This window comes from Seriola aureovittata, chromosome 1, assembly GCF_021018895.1.
Source record: "Seriola aureovittata isolate HTS-2021-v1 ecotype China chromosome 1, ASM2101889v1, whole genome shotgun sequence".
NCBI classification, from domain to species: domain Eukaryota; kingdom Metazoa; phylum Chordata; class Actinopteri; order Carangiformes; family Carangidae; genus Seriola; species Seriola aureovittata.
This window is the reverse complement of record NC_079364.1, coordinates 3,198,508-3,220,867: the sequence shown is the minus strand read 5'-3', so window position 1 is coordinate 3,220,867 and position 22,360 is coordinate 3,198,508. Positions and strand designations below refer to the sequence as shown.

Genomic DNA, 22,360 nt, shown 5'->3' with positions numbered 1-22,360 from the left:
AGAGAATCTTGTTTCTATCAGCCTTCAGGCGCTTCTTTGCAAACTTTCAGTGAGGAGACGCTTCATTCTGGACACTGACATAAAGCCCAGACGAGTGGAGTGCTGCAGTGATGGTTGTCCCTCTGGAAGTTGGCCAGCTGTTGGTTATTCCAAACTTCCTCCATTTAAGAATTATGGAGGCCACTGTGCTCTTGGGAAACTTCAGTGATCAATGTGATATTTCAGTTTTACCTTTTTAATAGATTTCTAAAATTCTGTTTTTGCTTTGTCATTATGGGACATTGAGTGGAGATTGATGACGGAGTAAATACATTTAAACAATGTAGGTACTTTGAATACTTTCTGAATGCACTGTAACAGCATACAGAGTCAGAATGTGTAACATACATGTTAGCAGTTGGATTTTGGAATCATTTATTTACATAATAAACATCAAGCTATTTGTATGGTCTGAGAAATCTAATGAGAAGTCTGGAAAACTATGGAGTTCTGAAATGGAAAATGTGTAGAAACCCTGAATATTAGTTGTGTCACATCCCAACAAGAATGTCCTGAATTTGAAAGGAACCGTCTCTGTTCGGAGTTTGCATGTTCTCTCTGTGTTTACGTGGGTTTCCTCCTCCTACAACGTACAGGTCAGCAGGTTTAAACCATCTATAGATGTCAGTGTAAGTTTTTATTTAAAAACCAAATGCTGCAGTATTTTGAATTTCCAAAGAGAATCTGAGGGTGACTTGGAGAGCTTTAACCTGATGTGCATCGATGAGTCAACGATGAATATACAGGCTTTGACTTTCAGTAAATATTAACAAAAATTCTTTTAACTAAAAAAAGCTGTTATGTAATCTTGTTGAGAAACTATAATGTCAAAAAATGTAGCTTTATTCTTTAGTTAATAAAATATATATTATATATTATTGTTTAATCATATTATACAAATGATTAAACAAAACAGAGCGACACCACCGCACTGATCACTTCATTCACTCACAAAGAAAAAACCAACGAGAGAGTTGTTCTCATGAATGCACATAAAAAAAAAACAACTCTGCAGCTGGCGTACAGTGTCTGTAATTGACAAAAAAATTAAAAAAAAATGTTTGGTATTTTCTGAAAATGATGCAGAAATTGAGAAAGTGTGATCCAATTAATCCACTATCCACAAACAACTGCTCATTCATCCTGTAATAGCTGCTTCATAATTGTATGTTCCTGCCTTTTCAACAGAAGACTACAGTATAACATAGAAGACTAAAGGTGAAATTTAGTTGCAAGGCCCATGGAGAGCGCTGCATAACGGCTGGGGTATTAATGTGTTGTAGTCTTGTGTTGTGGTGTCATGACTCATGACTGTGTCCTTAATTTTGTCTCTTGGAAACGATCAAAGCTAAGACAGATTCCTGGTTGTATTATGTCAGAGACAGCAGGGGTAGTTTCTGGATGGCAGGTGTTAATATGCGGTTGGACTGGACCAAGAGGAGGCATTGTTGTGTTGTACAGCATAGTTTGTGCTATTTAGCTCAAAAAAGTGTATCAATAGTGCCACCACATGGAAAGGCCTGAAAGATTCTAATGGCTGTCTGCAAGCCAACATTTCCCCTCAAACACACGGCTTCTAGTTTTAGATTTGAAGTGAAACTAATAAGAAACTTGATGTATGAAGTGTGTTTCAGGTGTCAGCTTAAGATTTTACTGATTCTTTCTTTTTTTCTTCTTTTACTTTAATAATAGAGAGGAGAGACCACCAAAGAAATGTTAGAACATCAGCTTTATATATGAAATTCAAAATCTTAGCAACAGGCAATATGGACATTAAGAAAAAGAAATACAACTGTGTTAGTAATATAATAACAATTTGACAAGGTGCAAGTAATGCTTTACAACAGAGCAGATTTACTTTGGAAATATTGATTAAAATATAGAAAACAGTGGTTCACTGCCAGCAGCTTTACACTCTTTGAAATTCTCTATCACAGTTCTTAGTGTCTTGACTGCTTCTCATCCATCGCCATATTATTGTGCCCACCAGTGATGACAGTTTTAGCAAAAATATCACCACCGCCCACAGAGCTTTTGAGTCAGCACAGTCTTCGTCCGTAACACTGCAGACTTCTGTTGGTCTCCACACTGGTTGCAAACTGGAAGCCAAATGGGTCAAACATGTAACAGTCATGCCAGAACTTTGTCTGGAGGAGCTCATCTGGTACTCCTCCTCAGGCTCTCCACGGTCTGCAGGAAGGAGCGCTGGGCTTGGTCCTCCTCCAGGGTGGAGCAGTCCTCCTCCTCCTCCTCGATGATGCCACACTGCACGCAGCGCAGGCGTGGCTCTCGTTGCCCGGCTCTACAGACGCAAGCCGTGGCCAGAGACTGGGGGAACTCCTCCATCACCAAAGGCAGCAGATGGGCAGGGAGCGTGTCCATGCTGGTCGCCATGGTGAACGTAGGCCCGAATGTGGGGTTGATCAGCTGGAGATAGTGAAGCTCTAGAGTAGATGTGGCGGTAGATATTCTGGTGTATCTGATCAGCTGTCTCCACTGCTCTGGGACAGATGATGCAAAAAAAAAAATTTTTTAAATACAATACTCAATCAGTGAGAGCTGTTTAATATTCAGCCCTGAGGGTTCTGCTTGATGAGAGATGATTTGAGAGATCCTGTTATTCCAATATGCTCTTCGTTCTGAAATCACAGAGTGTGTGTGTGAGTCCGAGCGAGCCGTGGACTTGAGCACCACGAGCTCTTCTTTATATACATCTCTGCCAGCCCACTCATTCCTTCCTTTGGGCATCCCTCCGCACACGGAGCCCTTCTCCCCTCCTACATTCTCAGTGATGACACATTTCCGCAGCTTCCATACCAGTGCACCGGAATAATCTCTCAGAAACTGTTGGCATGGGAACTAGGATGGTGATGCTTGGGCGGGAGGGAGGGAGGGAGGGAGGAGGCAGAACAAGTGTGGACTGTGAAAGTGACGAAAAGTGGTAAAAGTCCCTCAAGGAAGTTATGTGAGCTGATGGGTAGGTTGTAAAAGGATGTAACATAAAATATGGGTATGGGAGGGAGTTTTATTACACCGAAGAGTTTGTGGAGTTTTTTTTATTGTGATAATATATGACAAGAGATGCTATTTGACACCAAGATTTACACACTATACAGTTTTTACATGATTTTAACTCTGAGCTCAGTCATATTTTATCCAATTACAAACCCAAATAAGAAATTAAAACCAGTACTGTTCTCTTATCAGACCTTAGTGTAGACTAAAATATGGCCCGAAACAATAGTGACAAGATAGCATAAGAAGTCAGGACAAACGGATGACCAGGTTACGTTATTTGAAAAGCATATTTATTGTAGGCTGGAAGGACAAATACAAGATAGTTTTCCAGAGTCGGGACATAATAATAACATCCAGGTGTTCTGGTTTGCTCTGCTTTCCACATGACTCCCAGGTATTAGGAATGTGCCTAATGCCACTGCCCTTGAGAGAAGCTCTAGCCTTACAACTGAATTTGGTCCCAAGCGGCTGCAACTACACAGTCAGTATGAGTGAAATGTTAAGTACAAGTTTTATCTCCATTGGGATTAACACAGCATAAGTTAAAGCTGATATCTGAGCCAAGACAAGTGAAATATGAGACAACTACGGACTGACAGACTGTGCGGACACACAAACTCAACATACATGGGAGTTTTTTCAGAAGAGGAAGTCAAAGTCATGTATCAGAGGTTTTACATTATCTCATTGGTTTTGTTTCATCTGTAGATGTGGTTTAGTTTTAAAGCTCCATCCAGTCTAAAGGTCTCTGTCCATGTGTAGTGTGATTATAGATCAGGTCTAGCTTCTATATTAATACTGTGAAAGTATCAAAGCCTCAGTCCACAGAGAAATGCACACAGCCTGTATTCAGAAACTGAGCCTTAAAACCAGCCGTCAGGACTTCCTGTAACTTTGTGATGTCACAACAAAGCAGTCAACCAAGCCCCGCCCACCTGGACCCACCATCCAACCTTTGTAGGATTTGGTTTCTCTGAGTGTTTTTACCTGAAATCTGCTGTATTTTTATTGGATCACTCAGAAAACAGTCAGCCAATCAGAGGAGAGGCTCAGAGCCTCCTCTCTTCTGATTGGCTCACCGACCTGTTGTAAGAGCTCCAGAGAGAAGCCTGAGAGAGGAGATGTAAAACAACACTGAGATGGCTTTTAGTTTTTAAAACCGCAATTTATATCTTCTTATGGATCAACACGGGAGAAGAGGAGAATATGAACCTTTAACATTTTAGTAAAACAGATCAAACGTAGTCTGAAAGAATGTCAGACAGTAACGCCAGTTGTAAGCATTAATTTGAAAATCAGTTTAGTATGTAAACAAAACACAAATTTTAATATTCTATATTACACACAGCTTCTCTCTCCCCGCTGGCTATTCATCTACAGTGCCCCCTCTAAATTTTCTCAACAGTTGAAATATAGTTTGGTTCAATTATACAAGCAGTCCCTTCTCTACTTTGAAACTGATGTTATGAAATGAAAAAATAAGAATGAAGAATTAAGGATGCGATTAATATCACAAAAAAAACCGCATCAGCCTTTTAAATTGTTTAAGTGCTTTAGAAAATGTTAACAGTAAGTAAGTACTGTCCCTCAGTGTTGTACTAATTAGCTTTAAGCTAGTCCACATACTCACAGGAGGCTCAAACACACACACAGACACACACATACAGACACCTCCAACCTCACACACATCCACGTTTCCTGCATCCTTCCCTTCTCCTGTTGGGCTTTAGTTCTCAATCACAGTTTGCAGACAGACGATTAGCTTGTTTCCTTGTTAATGTTCCGCTCATTAAAGCTGATCACTCAATAAATAGAAACACTTTCGTCCAATATTTTTCACACTATTGTTTTGGATACGTGTTACGGCAACTGTGGCCAGTCACCGCTTCAGATCATCTATGAGTAGGAGGATCGGAGAGATGGGGGGGTGTTTAGTCAGAAAGTGTCACGTTTTCTCTTCTTGGTCCATAATGATGATGGTGTCTGCTGCTGCCGCTCCCCAGCCGATCTATCCCTGCTTCTGTTTCTTCAGGTAACGAGCGCGCTGGGACAAACCCATCCCCATCATGTAGCTGTTGAGGATCTTGGCAGGGAGCAGAGCTGTAGTCACCCAGCCCTGCAGAGGGGGAATTACATGGTCAGCTGGTGGCATTTACAAATAACAGATGAGCATTCATTATTAATTTCCAACCCACAGGAGCAAAAACTGCGGCGGGCAAGTTTGTGCAAAAGAGAATTCGGACAATTGTTGTACACTCTCCTCAGATTGTGTGCGAGTCTCTACACTTTTTGAATATAGATCATAAAACTGACATTTTCTATTTCAGCATTTTTAAATCTTTTCTCACTGTTTCTAGTCGTCACTTTTAAGATAAGGTGAACTCATCTCCCTGAATAAATTCACCTAACTTGAATCTATTTTTTATGTACTGTGCCTTAGCAGGCAGCTCAAATTACAGCGATAAACTCTTTTCTGCTTTAACTGTCACGTAAATTAACTCCAGCTTCGCAGACAACAGTGTGGCAGTTGAAACTGTTGATTTTGTTCTGAGGAACCCCCCCCCCCCACTGTTTTTAATCCTCTTCTTAAGTAAGGAGCAGTTTTATGAAGCATCATAAATGGTTCTTCCATCGACTTATTATTCAATTCATTACCAATAGATTTCCTCTTAATTCTACTCTTTCAATTTGTCATGCTGATTTTCTTTAAAAGCTAAAAATGTGTTAGTATTCTAAATTGATATATCATTAAAACAAAGTTGGACATAATAATGGACCGTGAATTTAAATGATGCGTGGAGGAAGACTTAAAAAGCACATTCACTGTTGTTAGAGACAAAGTCTGCTACTGAGAAATGTTCGTTGTTTCTCACACACATCATGTCCAGCTTAACTTCATCAGCTCACACAACGTTTCACTACTTGATTGGTCAGTCACATCACAGCTGAGACGCTACTGACTTAATTTGAATTCCTTCAGTGTCAGTGGTTCGGGAGGTTTTTACCAGCAGCCAAATTATCTGCAGAGGCGTCGTCCTCTCCAACTCAAACAGACCTGGTGATTATAACCAGTAAAAAGAAGTTTGTCACATTTAAAGTCAGAGTTTCGCCGACACGAGACGTCAGGGCCGAGTTGGGAGCTGAGACCGCTGCTAACCTTTGTTTAGATGTTTCTTTGATAACTTATGAACCAGACATTCAGGAGGTTTTAACCGGCAGCCGAATTATCTGCAGAGGTGTCCTCCTCTCCTTAACGAACGGAACAGGGGATTAAAACAAGTAGAAACACTGAATAAAGCAGGTTCACAGTGAAAATCAGTGATTCACAGGTCGTCTCAGAGCTGAGCTGTCAAACATTTCCTAAGCTTTGTTCTCGGACGTCTGAAGACCAAAATCCTTCATCTGGTTAAAATATAGAGTTGAAAACAACCAAGGTGTAAAAAAATGTATGTGGCTTAAAACTAGATAGAAGTCGATTTTGAGGGTTCGGGCAGGAAACTACAACACTGACACAGGGCGCATAGAGGATGTGATGTCACTGAGAGGCGACCAAATGACACGGACTGATTAAAATCAACTACTTGGGTTAATTTAAAAACATATATATCAAAGGTGTAGTTATTTTTTAGACATTTTAATTTGGAAAAGTTTGTTATGTAACTTCCACATCCATTTAGTTGTATTATTTAACTCTATGGCTTTGACATTTTAATTGTGCAACAAAAGGAAATGCATAAACAGATGAATTAGAGCAATGATGACAGGACATATATAGTTGTTTGTGAATATGCAGAAGGCTGCAGATTGCAGCTTCACAGCAGTCTAAATCAGGAACTGGTGAACTGTGGATTATTACTGGAAAATGGACAGAGCTGTGGCTGCACAGTTGAGGGGATTATCAGATAATCACAGCTACATGTCTGCGGCTTGTGTTTTGGTGAAATACAGGGGCTGATGCCAGGAAAGGTTTACATTATCTGCACAGGATTTTTTTTCCATGCTGAATATGATTTATTGACCACATGCACTGTAATGGATGGTGTGGTTGTTGTAATGTATATCAATAAACACAATCATTGATATTCAGATCACACAGTTCAACAACACCCAACAACAACACCAACATGGAGGAAGTGGGAGGAGAAAATGGCTCTTGCTCTGTGACCTCTGCTAAAATAAAGGCGCCTCATAAAAAAAAAAATAAAAATGAACTACTTTTGTTGTTTCTGTCTCATTTCTGATGCTCGTGTCTCCTCAGAGTAATTACAGTGTCGGGATGCAGACAATACAGCAAGGTAGCGAAGCGTCCCACTCCATTATTTCAGAGGATGTTTACCTTTTGACAGATGCTTTAGCAACTGTTGACACAACATTAATTCAGCGAATGGAGACGAGCTGCTTTTTTTAAATATAAAGTGAAATGGCAGCCTGATGAGCTTTCGCTGCTGTCGCCATGACAGAACTCGACTACCTGCGTGTCAATTTTCCCCATTGTGTTTGAATGGTGTCGCTCTCGCGTGCTCCAGCTGTGCTTCAGCTGTGCATCCCCCCCCCTCCTTTACGCCGCCATTCAGATTGCTAAATTCTTGAAGTGCATTTCAAGTATTCGGGCTCATTATGTAACGGACAGGGACATGCAGAGGAACAACCGGCCTGCAGAAAAACATTGTTAACAATAGCCAGACATTAAATAAAGAGCGTGAACACATAGAGATACAACGAGGTTTCTTTTTGTAGTACAAAGGAATCGTCTTTTCAGCAGCTGGAAGTGTGTTTCACCTTCTTCTACAGAGACACTGTTCGACTTTTGAAGTGTAAAATAGATTGTGACGGGTGAATATTTGGAAATCAATGAGGAGGCAGGTAATTTAATATTAAAGTATTAAACTAGGCAGAAACAGTTTTTGTCATTAATCAAAATGACGCCAATAAATCTGAATGAGTTTGGGGGAAAAAAGTTATATGTACTGTGTGTCTTTATTTGTTCGCTCCCAGCAGAACACACCCAGACTTACCATAATGGCGTGGGGCAGGTAGCCGTTGGTCTGGGTCTGTAGCCCCACAGTGTTGAGCTCAGCTGCCACGTAACGCTCCGGACTGGGCTTGTCCAGCGTAGCCCGTCGGATTTTACTCAGTTTGGTTGCAACGAAAAATGGCAGGACGCTCTGGAAAAAAGGAAGAAACACACACACACACACACACAGACACACACACACACAGGTTACATAAACGTGTCTGGTTTCACGTCAACACAGTGTTGAGACATTGTTTATTTTTCTTAAGCCTACAAAAGGCAAGGCAAGTTTATTTATATAGCACCATTCAGACACAAGGCGATTCCGAGGGCTTTACAGAGACAGGAAACACAATAACAATGACATTAAAATGACATTTAAAAACAAGAAAAACTAATCTGAATAAATAAATTATATGTAAATAAGTTATATCAAGATTGCATAAAATCAGGTAAAAACAAGCAAATGCAAATATGGCACAAGATTACAGAAGATACGTCTGTAATTTATTGTTAAGGTGCAGCAAATAGTGAAGCGGTGACAAGTTTCAGGTGTTCAGGAAGCTTGTTCCACAGGTGAGCAGCAGAAAAACCAAAAGCTGCTTCTGGGAGCCCCGAAGTAACCTGAAGGAGTTTTCCTTCAAACTGCGTTTTTTGACTGCAGCTGTGAACAACCAGACTTTGTTAAAACCATGTGATTTACCTGGATGATGATGCCTTTGCTCTTGTACTCAGCCTGGAGTCCTCGTGAGAAGAAGTCCACAAACGCCTGCACAAGACAAAGTCGGGTCAAACACCAGAAAGCCACGAGACTTCGGTTCTCATCCGAACGTATCGCAATAGGAAAAAAAACTGCAAAAACTAGCAAAGAGGAAATATGTGCAATGCACTGACAGCTGTAATGAACTGAGGTGATCATTAAATTAAGCACTGAACTAAAGATTCAACCTGGATGTATTTTAGATGCACTTTTAAACTTGCACTGCAGAAAGTGGGATTTAGTAGATAAACATGACCCAGTATGAAAACACGAGCAAATTAATCAGCTGAAACTGTGAACAGCAGGCTGGTTTTTAAGCTAACAAACACACACGAGACGCTTATAAAACATTATGACGCCACATGCTCTCATAAACATTTTTAATTGGTACACCACCTCGGGACCTGAGTCAGTCGCCGACTTGTTTATATTCAACAATTAAAACAGCAAATATAGAGAAAGACGATCCTTCACTTTTTCCCTGCATCTAAATAAATGTTGAACTGGCGTGTACCAACATCGGTCGTCGTGTTTTTCCTCAAAAGTCTGTTGGTGGATTACACAGAATAATTCATTACCTGAGAACAAAAGGCGGATTTCTCCTCGTGGATGGCGGCGTATGGCGAGATGTAAAGCGTTTATGACGCCGAGATGCGTCTACGGATAACACTTCAGTTAACACTGGAGGAAAAAGGTCATGAACAGTGTATGGCAATTACCTTGGAGGCAGAGTAGACGGTGAGCAGAGGGACGGGGTACATCCCGCTGGCGGACGAGATGTTGAGGATGGCCCCCTTCTTCCTGGAAACACAGGAATATAAGCAAACGCTCTTTTAGGCTAAAAAGAAGAAGAAGCAGCAGAAGAAGCAGAGAGCACGAACGAAGAGGGAAAGAGAGAGAAGTGCAAACAAACACTTCACCCTGAAATCAATGGCAGGATGATCAGAGGACACGGTGCCGTGTGTGCTCGCCAGCTGAGCCGAAACTGCTCTCGTTGTAGATCAAAGAAAAGCTGGTAGATGTTGATAAGATCAAACACAGAGTAACATCAATAACCCAAGTATTTACTATCTGATGATATTCTTGTTCCAGCATGTGGCGCCTTCGTACGATATTCCATCCAAACAACAGGTGGACGATATTTCTGAGAAGTCAAGGGTTCATTAAGTTAAACCTGATTTTCCCATAGTCTGAATTTATCAGACAATTGTATAAACTGGATGTAACGCTTCAACACATTTACAATCCATCACATTAGAATGAAAGATGGTAAAAAAAAAAAGAAATAAGTTTGATAAGTTTGATTAAATTAAACTGGTCAGTTCTTTTTACAATCAGCAGATGTTTCGGTTGATATGGTTTTAACTCCAAAACACAATATTCATTTTTTTGTCAAAGAACTAAATACAAACCCTGCAGCAAGGAAAGATTCGAAAATGGCCTTTCTTCAAACATTCAATATTAACGATCAGTTAAGTTTTATTTTTATGAACTTAAAAATAAAAATAATAAAAATTAAACAGCATTTGGAGCATGTGCAAAAAGCTTGGGCTCCCCACCGAGTCAGCACCGATCTTCACATCCAACTCCAGGGAGAACGACAACAAGAACAAAAAGTTCCCAAAATGTAGAACTTGCAAAATCAATCATTCATCTTAGACAACACGACTTCCTGTCATGTCACCGTTTCATTCAAAGCAGATAAACATTCATCGATCCACTCCGATGTGTTGGTGTCAGTTAGTAAAGATTCACAGGAGTCAGTAACGCATTAACTTGAACTTACCTCTCCACCATTCCAGGTAGAACAAGACGCGTCATCTGGAAAACAGTGGAGAGAGACAGAAGGTGATGAGTGTGAGAAACAGAGTGAAAGTCATTCGTGTGTGTGTGTGTGTGTGTGTGTGTGTGTGTGTGTGTGTGTGTGTGTGTGTGTGTGTGTGTGTGTGTGTGGGTTTGGTCGGTAAGTGTGTGGAGGAGTGCATCCACATGTGTAAATGTGAGTGTGTGGATCATGTGTGAAGAGGTGGTCGGGGAAGGAAGACAAAGAGAAAAGGAAATGATAATGATAGCAGAGGGAGCAGTTTAAAGAAATATTGGACTGGGAACTGACGAATATGGAGAAGAGGGATGGAAGTTACTTACTGCGATTTATGTCAAAGAGAGAGTGTGTATGTATGTGTGTGTGTGTGTGTGTGTGTGTGTGTGTGTGTGTGTGTGTGTGTGTGTGTGTGTGAGTGTGTGTGTGTGTCTAACTGACAGAGGATCGAAAACTTGGACAAACATTATTCAAAGGCAGCCCAGACGTCACAGTGACACGTCCAACATTTACAAGTCTACAGAGTCCATGTTGTGCCTGAACCATTTATTTAAGATAATCTCTGCACTTAGTAATTAGTTTTTTATTCTTTTGAACGTCTCCTCTTAAATATCAACTTGTGTTTTCTCTTTGACCTTAAAATGAGAATGAATGATGTTCTAGTGACTCAGTCAGAAAAAGCCTCGTTACATCAACGTCTTAAAACACTAACACTCACCTGGCACACTGATGTGATGTTAATGTTGACCATCGTGTCGATGAACTGAAACAAGAAGAACAGGAGCGTTACCGCAGCTTTGGTCAGTGTGTTTGTACTTTCACTTCTACATATTGTCGATCAGACACGCAGGTTATTCTTTACAGATGTTATACTGCGGTTTGTTGAAGCTCTCGATGGTGGAAACGGCACAAACGCTCCCCACACTCAGGGCTTCTGCTGCTACAGCCTCCCTTGGTCTGGTATGACCAGTAGCGTAAAGTGGCTAACGTTAGCTACTGTTAGCACATTTTAGCATGGCTGTTTGTTGTTTTTTTTATTTTGCTTTTGTCATAAAGTTTGATGCCTCTCCTCTACTTGTGCCATTGTTGCACAAAGCAGAAATAACACAGGCTGACTTTAGAAAAGCAAAGATAAATCACAGTGTTACTTGTTAAAAACAGGAGACGACATTTGATCAGGTCTCATCCAGCTGGCCACCTCTGTGCAGTTTCATTAAGTCTGAAGCTGCACATGACGGCCAACCTGTCCACTCAGCTTATGAGGCAGAAAACTGATCTGAAGTAAGAAGTGTGTGAAAGACAGAAAGCCTGTTTGATATAATTATTCATACATTCAGGAAAGACAGAATATAATAAACCTTTAACTCACAGTGTCGAGGTTGGGGACATTGAGGAAGAACTCAGGGTAAGAGTAGGATACTCCAACATTGTTCACTGTTAAAAGAGAATAACAACAGCACTGTGACTTTCTGAATCCAACATCATGAGACGAACTGACGGATGGGAAAGAGGATAACGTTTCGGTAGATGTGGAATTCAGAGTGTTGTTCCTCTCTCCAATCTACGGAGGGCAGCAAAGGGCTGAAGAAGCCAGGATAAATTAACCTTTATGATGACATGACAAACTTACATTTATCACAGAGTATTATATAGTATTTCCTGATGCCTATATGCCTTGGTTTAAATTGAATTTCCCATTTCATATGAGCAGCTTCATTAAATTTTATGCAGCTGCTGCTGCTGTCTTACCCAACACTCCAACCTCCAGCCCTGCAAGTCCGTCTTCAATCCTGGAGTAGATATCTACAGCGCTGAAGTCTGCGGCGATCGTCTTGGTCTCCACGCCACATTTGCTTGCTGAGGGCGCAGATATGCAAAAAAAAAACATTTTAATTTAGTAAACAGATGAGAAGTTATAAAAAAAAAAAAAAAAAAGAAGGTACCAGAAACCAGTTCTCACATTTATGAATGAGCTCAGGGAGAGAGAGGGGGGAGAGAAAAATGATTAAACCCTGAAATGATCCTTCACCATCAATGAGGATATCCCTCCCTTAACATAAAGCTTTCATTTAATTGGGCAGATTCACTTTCAGCTCCAGCAGGAGGCTTCACTGCCTCACAGCCGAAAAGCACGAGGGTCCCGCCGAATCTCCATTCGACGAGGGCTCACTTCAGCAAAACACACAAACACACAACTCAATGCAACATCATTTGGTCGTTTGTCATTTTTAGCCACACGGTGCAACACGGATGCAACATTTCAGGTTCGGGGCGAATGAGGCTTCGTGGCTGCACGGATCAGCAGCTGTCATACTTAACACATGAGCTATATTAGTCTGGTGCCTCTGGACCACAGGTACTGCTGATTTCCCCTGACTGTGAGATGTGGGATTAGTTCGACTGATGGATTAAACAGAGTAATATCGAGCTACGTGCCCGTATTTCACAGTGATTTATACGAAACTCATCCTCGAGAATCTTCACTTTCCGTTCATTCTTCGCCGTCTGGTGACGTTTCTGTCTGCACTTACACTGCATGTTTCAGACAAACAACAACTAAAAACATACAACTCACCGATCGCCTTGGAAACGTCGTCCAGCTTCTCCTGAGAGCGGCTGATCAGCACGATTGCAAAGCCTCTGCGGGCGAGCTGATACAAACACACACACACACACACAAAAAAAAAAAAATGTGTCAATAAAAAGGCGACAGAGGCAGCGCAACAACACAAGTCGCTCGTTCTGCCCCGCAGCGATGATCAAACTGTAATTGGTCTGAAATCATCTTGTGCTCAGAAAGTCATTAATGAGGCAGGTGTGTTAGTTAAAAATCAAAAGTGTTTGACAGGAACAGAGACAGAAATACTTCCCGCCTCCCTCCTATGAGTCCCGGGGAATCTTACCTCCTCCGCGTAAGCTTTCCCGATCCCATCTGTGGCTCCTGTCACAACTACAGGGCGAAAACAGGGACAGACAGAAACTGGATTAGCAGGATCAAAGTTTGTGCTGTTCAGAATCAAATGTTAAAACACTGAGAATTCAAAAAGGCGACATACACCTCTCCATATTCACTGATAAATTCACATAGAGGAAGAATGGATAGATTATTTCCGTGAATATAAAACTGGGGCTCGTTTGGCTGCTTCATAAAAACTCGTTGCCCTTGTATATCTTTGTACTTCTACATTCATCAGGGTGGATCCACAGCGTGAGAAAGGAATATAAATTAGATGAAAAAAGGAGCACAGAGAAAATTAATGTTGCCGCCCAATCGCATCCTCATATTAATGTGTACGGGCTACAGCCTCACACACACTGAATACTGAGTGTTTGTCACTGGAAAACAATGAAATAAATAAAATAAAAACTCGTCTCTTACATGGTCAAAAGTATGTGGACACAAAAGCATCTCGTTCATAAGCATTCGTCTCGCCTCGGGACTTGGCTCCAGGGATTTTTCTTTCCCAAGCCTTGGGCCAAGAATTGGACAAAAGTATGTGGACACTTACACTATTAGATAGAGGAGGAGTAGATGTATTTCTATATTTAACCTCACACTTTAAACAGGCAGTGTCAGATCTCACTGTAGTCTGAAAAGTGCTCAGCTTGTGCTTATTTAAAAGAAATATTTTTATTTATTTATTTGTTTATTGTTTATTTGATAGGGCCAGTGCATGTTAATGAACATCAGCACAAAATACACAATGTAAACATGCCGGATTGTACATCTGTAGTATCTAGGCAGGTAACATAAAACAAAAAACAACTACTACAAAATCTGCACAGAAGAAGAAAATATTTTAAAGGGGATGTTTTGCCTTTCAGATTCATAAACAGATGTTTGTTTGTTTTTTCTTAATTTCCTTGGTGTGAAATCAAGACGAAGACAGAGCACCAATAATTGTTCACACCGCCGAACCAGTGCAGAAACAACATAACGGTGCAAACCACCATAAAGGAATAGACAAAGAGCGCCACCTACAGGAACATTACCATCACAGAAACCCAGTGGTAAAGATGTCAAAGAGTTGAGGAGTGATCCCTGGAAAGTGCAGCGCAAAAAAAAAACAGCAATGATAAACCGAGCACAGAGAAGCTTCAGAAAAATAAAATAAATGGACTTTCAAGGGTAAAGGGCTGAACGTCAGCGTAGACAGATGAACTGCCGGATGAGGTACGTGGAGAGCAGCTGAGGTGAAGAAGGAGGACAAAAAACGAGGGAGGGAGGGAGAGAGGGAGGGAGGGAAAGTGAGGTCCTCTCTGTCATCAGTGGCAGTCGAGCGAACAGATGCCCTGGAACTGCCTGGCACAAAAAGCAGCAGCAGCAGGGGAACTATTTTTAGCAATTCCCATCTTTCAGAAGCAACTATTCATCACACCTCTGGCTAAATATAACAAAAAGTGGATGGGGGGGGGGGGGGGGGGGGGGGGGGGGGGCGCAGAGCGTTACAATATGTCCCGGTGTAACCTGTAAAGTCCCCGCTTAAAGAACAATATCCACCTTGTCCTTGTGTCAACTTATGTGTTGCTCTTCCGCTTGTGCGTGTAATTATTCCTCTGTGTTTTTATGTGATTTTGTTCCTTTTTTTTTTTTCTTGTTTCTTTTCGGGCATCGTGGTTCTGACCTACTTGTGAGAGTGAAGTGCACTTAAGATGGGAGCACTGGTGCATCGGTTAGGTCGAACCGCATCAGTGTGGCTGGATGCACCGAGCGGCGCGGCCTCTAGGGTCTGCTAGCGGGGCTTTTAGACTCATTAAATACAACATACAAGGTGCACAAAACATCAAGAGCGAGCTCTAAACTTTAGTACCTGGGACCAGTCTCAGTTAACTCAGACTAGATCACTATTGACATGTATTATTTTAGTTGCTAGAGGTCTGCAGGCAGGCTCGGAGTTTTTAATGTGAACAGGTCCCATCGTGGCCAACACCTGATCTGGAGTAATGCAATCCTTAAATACACTTTTTATTACATGACATACTTTATATTTAAGAATGAAAACCCTCGAACAGACAGAGTGATTAACATTACTGAGCATCACACACCTCCTCATCTGTATTTTCGTGAAATGTTGCTCGTGCTGTTGCCACAATGTCAAACGCAAACATCCCCGCAGGAATGATGGTGTTTATTTTAAGCGAATATTTTCTTATTTTGACAACTCTGTCTCCACCGTTGGCTGTACCCATCTCCCCTTTATGTGATCTTCCTGCGTACAGATGATGCTGAGGTGCCCGAGCATCCTCCAGGGCTGCAGCAGAGCCAAACAGGAGGGAGAGAGGAGGGAGGGAGGGAGGGAGAGAGAGAGCAGAGAAAATGACAAACACAAACATGGGGGATCCTGGGGGCAACTAAAAATAGCACAGAGAAAAGAGGAGGGGGCGAGTGAGGGAGAGTCTGCAGGCACAATGATGAGGGGAACAGAGGCTGGGTTATTTTTAGTTGTTTTAAGAATGAACTGTTTTGCAGTCAGAACAGGGGGGAAAAAAAAAAGCTTTTACAGCTGAGTGCATGTTCCCTTCACTCAAATAAAACAAGGTCTATTTTAGGAACTGCTGTCTTCTGCAAATGTAGGTTAGACTGGCTACGTGCTCGGATGATAGCGCTAATACACACCGCCATCTGGATTTGATAGCCGACATCATTTAATCGTTGAAAGGGACTGAAGGACCAGAACTTACACTGTCTGTGCTCTAAACAAAACACATGATGACGTTTTGTAAAGTCTGTTTATTCCTGCGTTTTCAGGCTTAGACGGTCTGCGTCGCCCCTTTCCCGACATGCAGCCGAGCACAAAACGTAATAATCCTCAAAGTGTTGCTTTAATAACCGGTGAACACTGTACAGTGCAGGAGACGAATATACGCCAACATCTTGCCCTACTTCTACACGCGCTGTCTTTCCTCTAGGGGAGTCACAGTGCACGCACTTGCAACAAAAGACTTCATACAAAAAAAAAAAGTATTGGTACACGACACGTAGGTGCACTATATCAAATAACTGCAATCTACAGTACGTATGGTTCAAACTACTTTTATATTGTTAGATAAACTGTGCTAAACTACCCATGTATCCAGGAGCTTTTTTGATAGGAGGTAAAAATGTGTCACAACATACTGGAAATGAAGCGTTGTGGCCCCGGCCTAAAAAAAGAAACTCTCCAGACATAAAGGAAAATGTTTGTTTGTTCCAAGACCTGAGAAAAATCACATCATCATCATTTTTATATATTTTTTCCAACTGAAATCGTGACTCATATAGCAATCTCAATATCTGCAAAATAATCCGAATTTGGATAAAATACATAAACAACCTGTAATTTAATGTGTTGCCTTGGTGACAGGTTCAACTTAACTGACCTAAAGAAAAGTTCCAGGTGCTCTGACGCAGCCTGAACCCTGAGCTGGAGCGTTAAGTCCATTAATCGATTAGTCCAGTAGCAAGTATTCTGATAATCAATTAATTCTTTTTCCAAGCAAAAACGCCAAAAATTTTCCTGAATACATTTTTATAAATGTGAGAAGTTGCTGCTTTTCTCCTGTTTTATATCATGGTAAAGTGAATATCTTTGGTGGCGAGACACAAGTGAGTGTGTGTATGAGAGAGAGGCATGTGTGTGTGTGTGTGTGTGTGTGTGTGTGTGTGTGTGTGAACCAGATTCCTGAGGACCCTGCGTCTCATGTGAGACTCATTTATGAATGGCTCCAGTTCCGTTACATAATCAGGCCGTCCTCTCAATCAGGTCCACCTCAGCAAGACAAAGTTTGTGAATGAAAGTAGCAGCCGGGGCTAAGGTTCCTGCGGCTCATTGCATATTCTGAATCATTTTGCATGTGTAATCCAAAAATAACCCCCCCACACCCGTCTGGTGCTCGTCCTTTTTTTTTTTCGGCTGCACACAGAAAGATCAAAGGCAATTTTCGGCTCGCATCCTCAAAACATTTGGGTTTCTCTCGCAGACTGATGTGACTGTGACTGTGACAGCGACAGTGACTGCGCAGGCTGAACTAGACGGCTGAAGGAATTATGACTTTAAAGTCAGAATTAGAAAACAAAAAAAAAAAACAAAAAAAATCATGTGGCCCTAATCCTCGTCTGTAGAATCTAGACTCTGATTTAAAAAAATGATAAAATAGTGAGAAAGTGTTGTGTGAAAATACACATAAGAATTCAAGACTGGGAAATATATACTGCAAATGACACCCAAACAGACTATTAACAATCAGTCTGCGCTGAACCTTGTGGCTGCAGTTTAATGAAGCTGTATCCAAAACCACTGGGCCTGTTTTCTTCTAAACTACAGTATCAGAGGTTTTGAGCTCTTTTTGTGTTATGATGTGAACCTTGAACAGCAGACTTAAATCAATCCCAGCGGTCTGATCAAACTTCAAGGTTCAGTCAGTGAGCAGGCCGGACAGATGGACAGTATTCAGTCTGATTTGATAATCCCCCTGACGCCATAATCCACTCACAGGATCTGAGTAGAAGTTTACACCCAGTGACAAAGTGCCGATCATTCACTGCCTGTTCTTTATGTCTTGTCAAAAGAGCCACAGACTCACACTGTGGGCTGCTGCTGCTGCTGCGACAGAGACGCCACAGGGCGGGACAAGTGTGTGCTGAGGGAACAGCAGAAGACTGGAGGCTTTGTAATTACCACTGTGAACTATGAAACAGTCAGAGCAAACCTATTGTGCAAGAAAGCTGTGACCCAGTGCAACAGCACAGAGCTGCACAAGTTGTTGATAAAGCATTAAAATGACTTTGTAAAAGAAAACGTGACTGACTGTGAGATATATATATAGATATATATCTATATATACATATATTACAAACTTATCATCATCATATAGTACAGAACAGAACTAATAAAACCTAACCCTAACCCAACAAAGATAATTAAGTAATAAGTATTAATGGAGAAAAGTATTATAATCATTTATACAGAGTGTTTCCTAATCTCAGTTCCTCGGGCAGGTTGGTCCAAGGCTGGTCGGCCTTCGTTGCTCAATGGCCGGTTATCTATGACTGATAAAAAAAGAAAAGAAAAAGAAAAAAAAAAAAAGATTTCCGGGTACATTAAATCTTTTTTGGGGCATAGAATTTAAATACTAAAGTTAAATGCTACAGCTAACAGCTACGTTTAAAAGCTGTTTAATACGATCATGCAAACTAAAAAAATAACTAAAATCAATATGTATCAATAAGTTGAGCAACTCTTTCACAAAATGATTCAGGCGGAGCTTTTAAAATGTGACTAATGATCGTTTTCATTATCAGTTCATCTGCTGATTATTTTCTCAATTTATCGATAGCGATTGAAGTAGTTCTTAAGTAATTTTCCCTCAGCTGACTGATCAATTAATCGACTAATTGTTTCAGCAATTAAAGGAGTTCCTTTGGAATTAGACACTACACATAAACAGTCAAATATGTGTTGAAACTGCAAACTGTTATTTTTCCTTAAGTTTTGGCAGTTTGCATTTATGTCTGGAGAGAGATACAACCACAAGGCCGAGACACTTTCTCCCATTTTTACAAGCACTAAAGTGACTTTATTTCCTCCACGTTCAGGTTCAAGTTGATGCTTTTCTTTTTTGCTCAGGAACCACCTCCACATATCTGCACCACTTTCTGATATGGGCCCATTTAAAAAGCTGTTTAAAACCAGTTTAAAAAAACCTACTGATACTTTATAGATCAATAATGGAAGAATAGAAGCTGCAGGACATGTATGTCAATATTTATTTCTACACTGCTTATTAACATTTACACCTGCAGACACCTTTAATAATGGTTTATTAACATTTAAAGGTGACTGACTAACTTCTACTGATGGTTAATTAAAAATGAAGACCTCCATTATCTTTTATTACATAACTGCAGACTTGAGGGGTCTCCCTAATGAACCCAATGTTGTTGTTGTTAATGGCTTCTAACTGATGTGAAATGTATTAGTAAACTATTCATTAATCATAAACAAAGACACTAATTACAATAATCTCTTCGTTATCTTACATTTAATCAGTACTAACATCCTCTATTCAAGTTCCTCACCTGCCCACTTTCCCAGTGTAGTGGGTGACACGAGCCGGCCGTTACCCAGCACCCACACCCTGATCCCGGACAGCAGCCGACACACGGAGCACACAGACAGCCAGGCCGCGGTCAGAGCACCGAGCCAGAACAGCGGCGTCTCCACGGCCCGAAACACGGCTTCTCCGCTGGACGACATTCCTGCACCACACACTCCTCTGTGTGTGTGTGTGTGTGTGTGTGTGTGTGTGTGTGTGTGTGTGACACCTGACGACAGGACGTGGGATATCTGAGTGACTGTGGCCAGGAGCTGCTCAAAGTGCAGATGCACGCGTCGACAAGGATTCCGGATATCCGCATCGGCGCTCGGCGGTCTGTGATTGGTCCATTTTCTTCTTCTTTGTGTTGTTTCTAGACAGGACATTACAGTAAATCAGAGCATTACTGCCACCTAGTGTTCTTCCACAGTCACAGATTTTCCTCTCTGCAGTTAGAAAAAATAACAATTAATATATAATATAACATTTTTTCGGAGCTGTAATCTATTCTTTTATCAACACTTTCTGTTCCAGCTCTTCATGTAATAATCTGTTTAATTTGTGATAAATATCTTAATATATGGGCTATATATAAAATACTATAAAAAGAACAAAGCTTTATTAAGTCATAATTCTTTTATTTTCTATTTTCTCCTTTGCCCTCATCAGCTCTAACACGTCTACTATGTATTTTCACAAATGTTTAAACTAACATTTCCCTATTCTTTCCCACTCTTCCACTCTGGTTATTGTTACACAGGTTTACTTTGATTTTATACCGGTCTTTAACTCACCCACTCATTCTGTGGCTGCATATATATATATATATATATATATATATATATATATATTTCCTTTGTTTCTGTTCTCATCATTCCACCATGAAACTGAATCACTGCTACCTCTTCCACAGTAGGCCTGTCTGCTATCCTACACGCATCATGAGGTCCTGATATGTGGACCCTGTGGCGCCTGTGTTCCCCGGATCCATATGTTAGAGATCTGGGTGTGATAATGGATTTTAAACTAGACAAATAGGAACTTAGGGATCAAATCTAGGGTTATACATGATCTTATCTGGTGATGTTAAGATTTTATTGTTTGTCCACAAACCATTAAATGTGCTCTCTGACCTTTTTGCCACCACACGTCCCATCAGGGCCACTCAGCCTGACCAGGTGTTTCTGCTTGTCCCAGGAGGAGACACAGCTACCAGTTGTAGCCCCCAAACTCTGGACCGTTGCCTCTGCGTGTTTTTAAAACACATCTTTATTACTTGGATTTAACTCAATATGAGATTTTTTTTTTATATAGTTTATGATCTCATTGCTCTTAATATTTTATTGTTTTTAAAACTGGTCTTTGTGTTTTTATTGTGTGGTTTTATAGTTTTTGCTATTTTGATAGTATAGCACTTTGCTCAGCTGTTGTTGTTTTTAAATGAGCTTTATAAATAAATTGGACTTGACTTTATATTCTGTCGTCATGCCAAAGCTGCAGGCTGTTTATCATCTAATGGGGAAAATGCTTGACTCTTTGCATTACAGTTTATTAGACGTTAATGTTTTACATTTTCTCATATTTTTGCAGCTTTAAGACTAAATGAATATATAATATTATTTCACCTGATGTGTTGACTGAAAATAATACTTTCCAAACTGTTCACTGATGGTGTATTGATTGTTATAGACTGGCTTATTGATCACAGTGATCTGTGCAGGTTTCAGATGTTTTACACGTCACCTTGGTTCAAATACCTTGTTTGAAAATACAACAAAAAATGTAATAATAAAACATATTATCCAACTGAGTTTTCTATATATGAAATATTTTCTCTATACCTGAAATTCAGCACCATGTCCAATTGTACAGCTGTATAGTGTATTTTAGTGGATTCTGTATTTGCTTGCTTTATCTTGTGGTTTTAGGTTTTATGAAAATCCTGTTTAAACTAAATAGGGCTCCAATTTTTGGAAATGTGGTAAGGTTTTTTATATTTTCATGAAATATACTTACAGTACTTTGAGAAATCCTTAAACACAACAAGTTCTGGGCATGTACACACATCTTCACCCTGGGAAATTGTAAGAATTATTTAGAATTTGTAACATTAATAAGGGTCTAAATACTGAAACTGTCCACAAAACAGTCCCATGCAAGATTTTACTTGCATTAGATATTTTGTAGATTCCCTAACTATGTATGATAGATGCTTACACTTAAATATATATATGCTTTTCTTTCCTTTTAATTTCTTCTTACTTCATAGAAGTGACAAGACGTTTTTGAATGCAACTTAGTATACAGACACACACGGAGTACAAAATTCAGCCAAGTGGAGCAGACAGCAGTGGTCCATAATGTGAGAGTGAGCGTTACATAAGAGCATTGCATCTAAAAATAGAAATGCAGCAATGGTAAACAGGAGTCTAAACTGTTGGCTCTAAGCTTTCAAAAGGAACCTGAATGAAATTTAGATTAAAGTGCCATCTCGGACATAAAGGACCCTGAGCCTGCAGGCGAGTGCAGCAGCCCTGAAGTCCACGAGTGAGTGAGTGTGAATGAGGCGGACGACGAGTGAGAGTTAAAACTGTTGCACTGATAAATAATCAAGAGTGAGACAAGACATAGAAAA

General features: G+C 40.6%; 1 protein-coding gene across 1 annotated transcript; it reads right to left on the bottom strand.

Moving 5' to 3' along the window:
- Positions 1-3,330: 3,330 nt before the first annotated feature.
- On the bottom strand, positions 3,331-20,040 carry hsd17b12b (hydroxysteroid (17-beta) dehydrogenase 12b). The gene is made up of 11 exons (XM_056378635.1): positions 19,709-20,040; positions 13,554-13,600; positions 13,226-13,301; positions 12,400-12,507; positions 12,020-12,084; positions 11,369-11,413; positions 10,618-10,652; positions 9,551-9,632; positions 8,775-8,840; positions 8,073-8,222; positions 3,331-5,173 (listed from the first exon to the last, which is right to left on the bottom strand). The coding sequence occupies exons 1-11, from the start codon at positions 19,884-19,886 to the stop codon at positions 5,066-5,068; spliced, it is 960 nt and encodes a 319-aa protein (XP_056234610.1). The 5' UTR covers positions 19,887-20,040; the 3' UTR covers positions 3,331-5,065.
- Between the last annotated feature and the right edge of the window lie 2,320 nt (positions 20,041-22,360).

Excerpts from the sequence above, each read along its gene's own strand:
- hsd17b12b (XM_056378635.1), bottom strand. The coding sequence starts at position 19,886 with ATGTCGTCCAGCGGAGAAGCCGTGTTTCGGGCCGTGGAGACGCCGCTG. Across the intron at positions 12,508-13,225 it reads CGACGTTTCCAAGGCGATCG|CAAGCAAATGTGGCGTGGAG; the intron begins GTGAGTTGTATG and ends CTGCGCCCTCAG. Across the intron at positions 9,633-10,617 it reads CTACCTGGAATGGTGGAGAG|GAAGAAGGGGGCCATCCTCA; the intron begins GTAAGTTCAAGT and ends CTGTGTTTCCAG.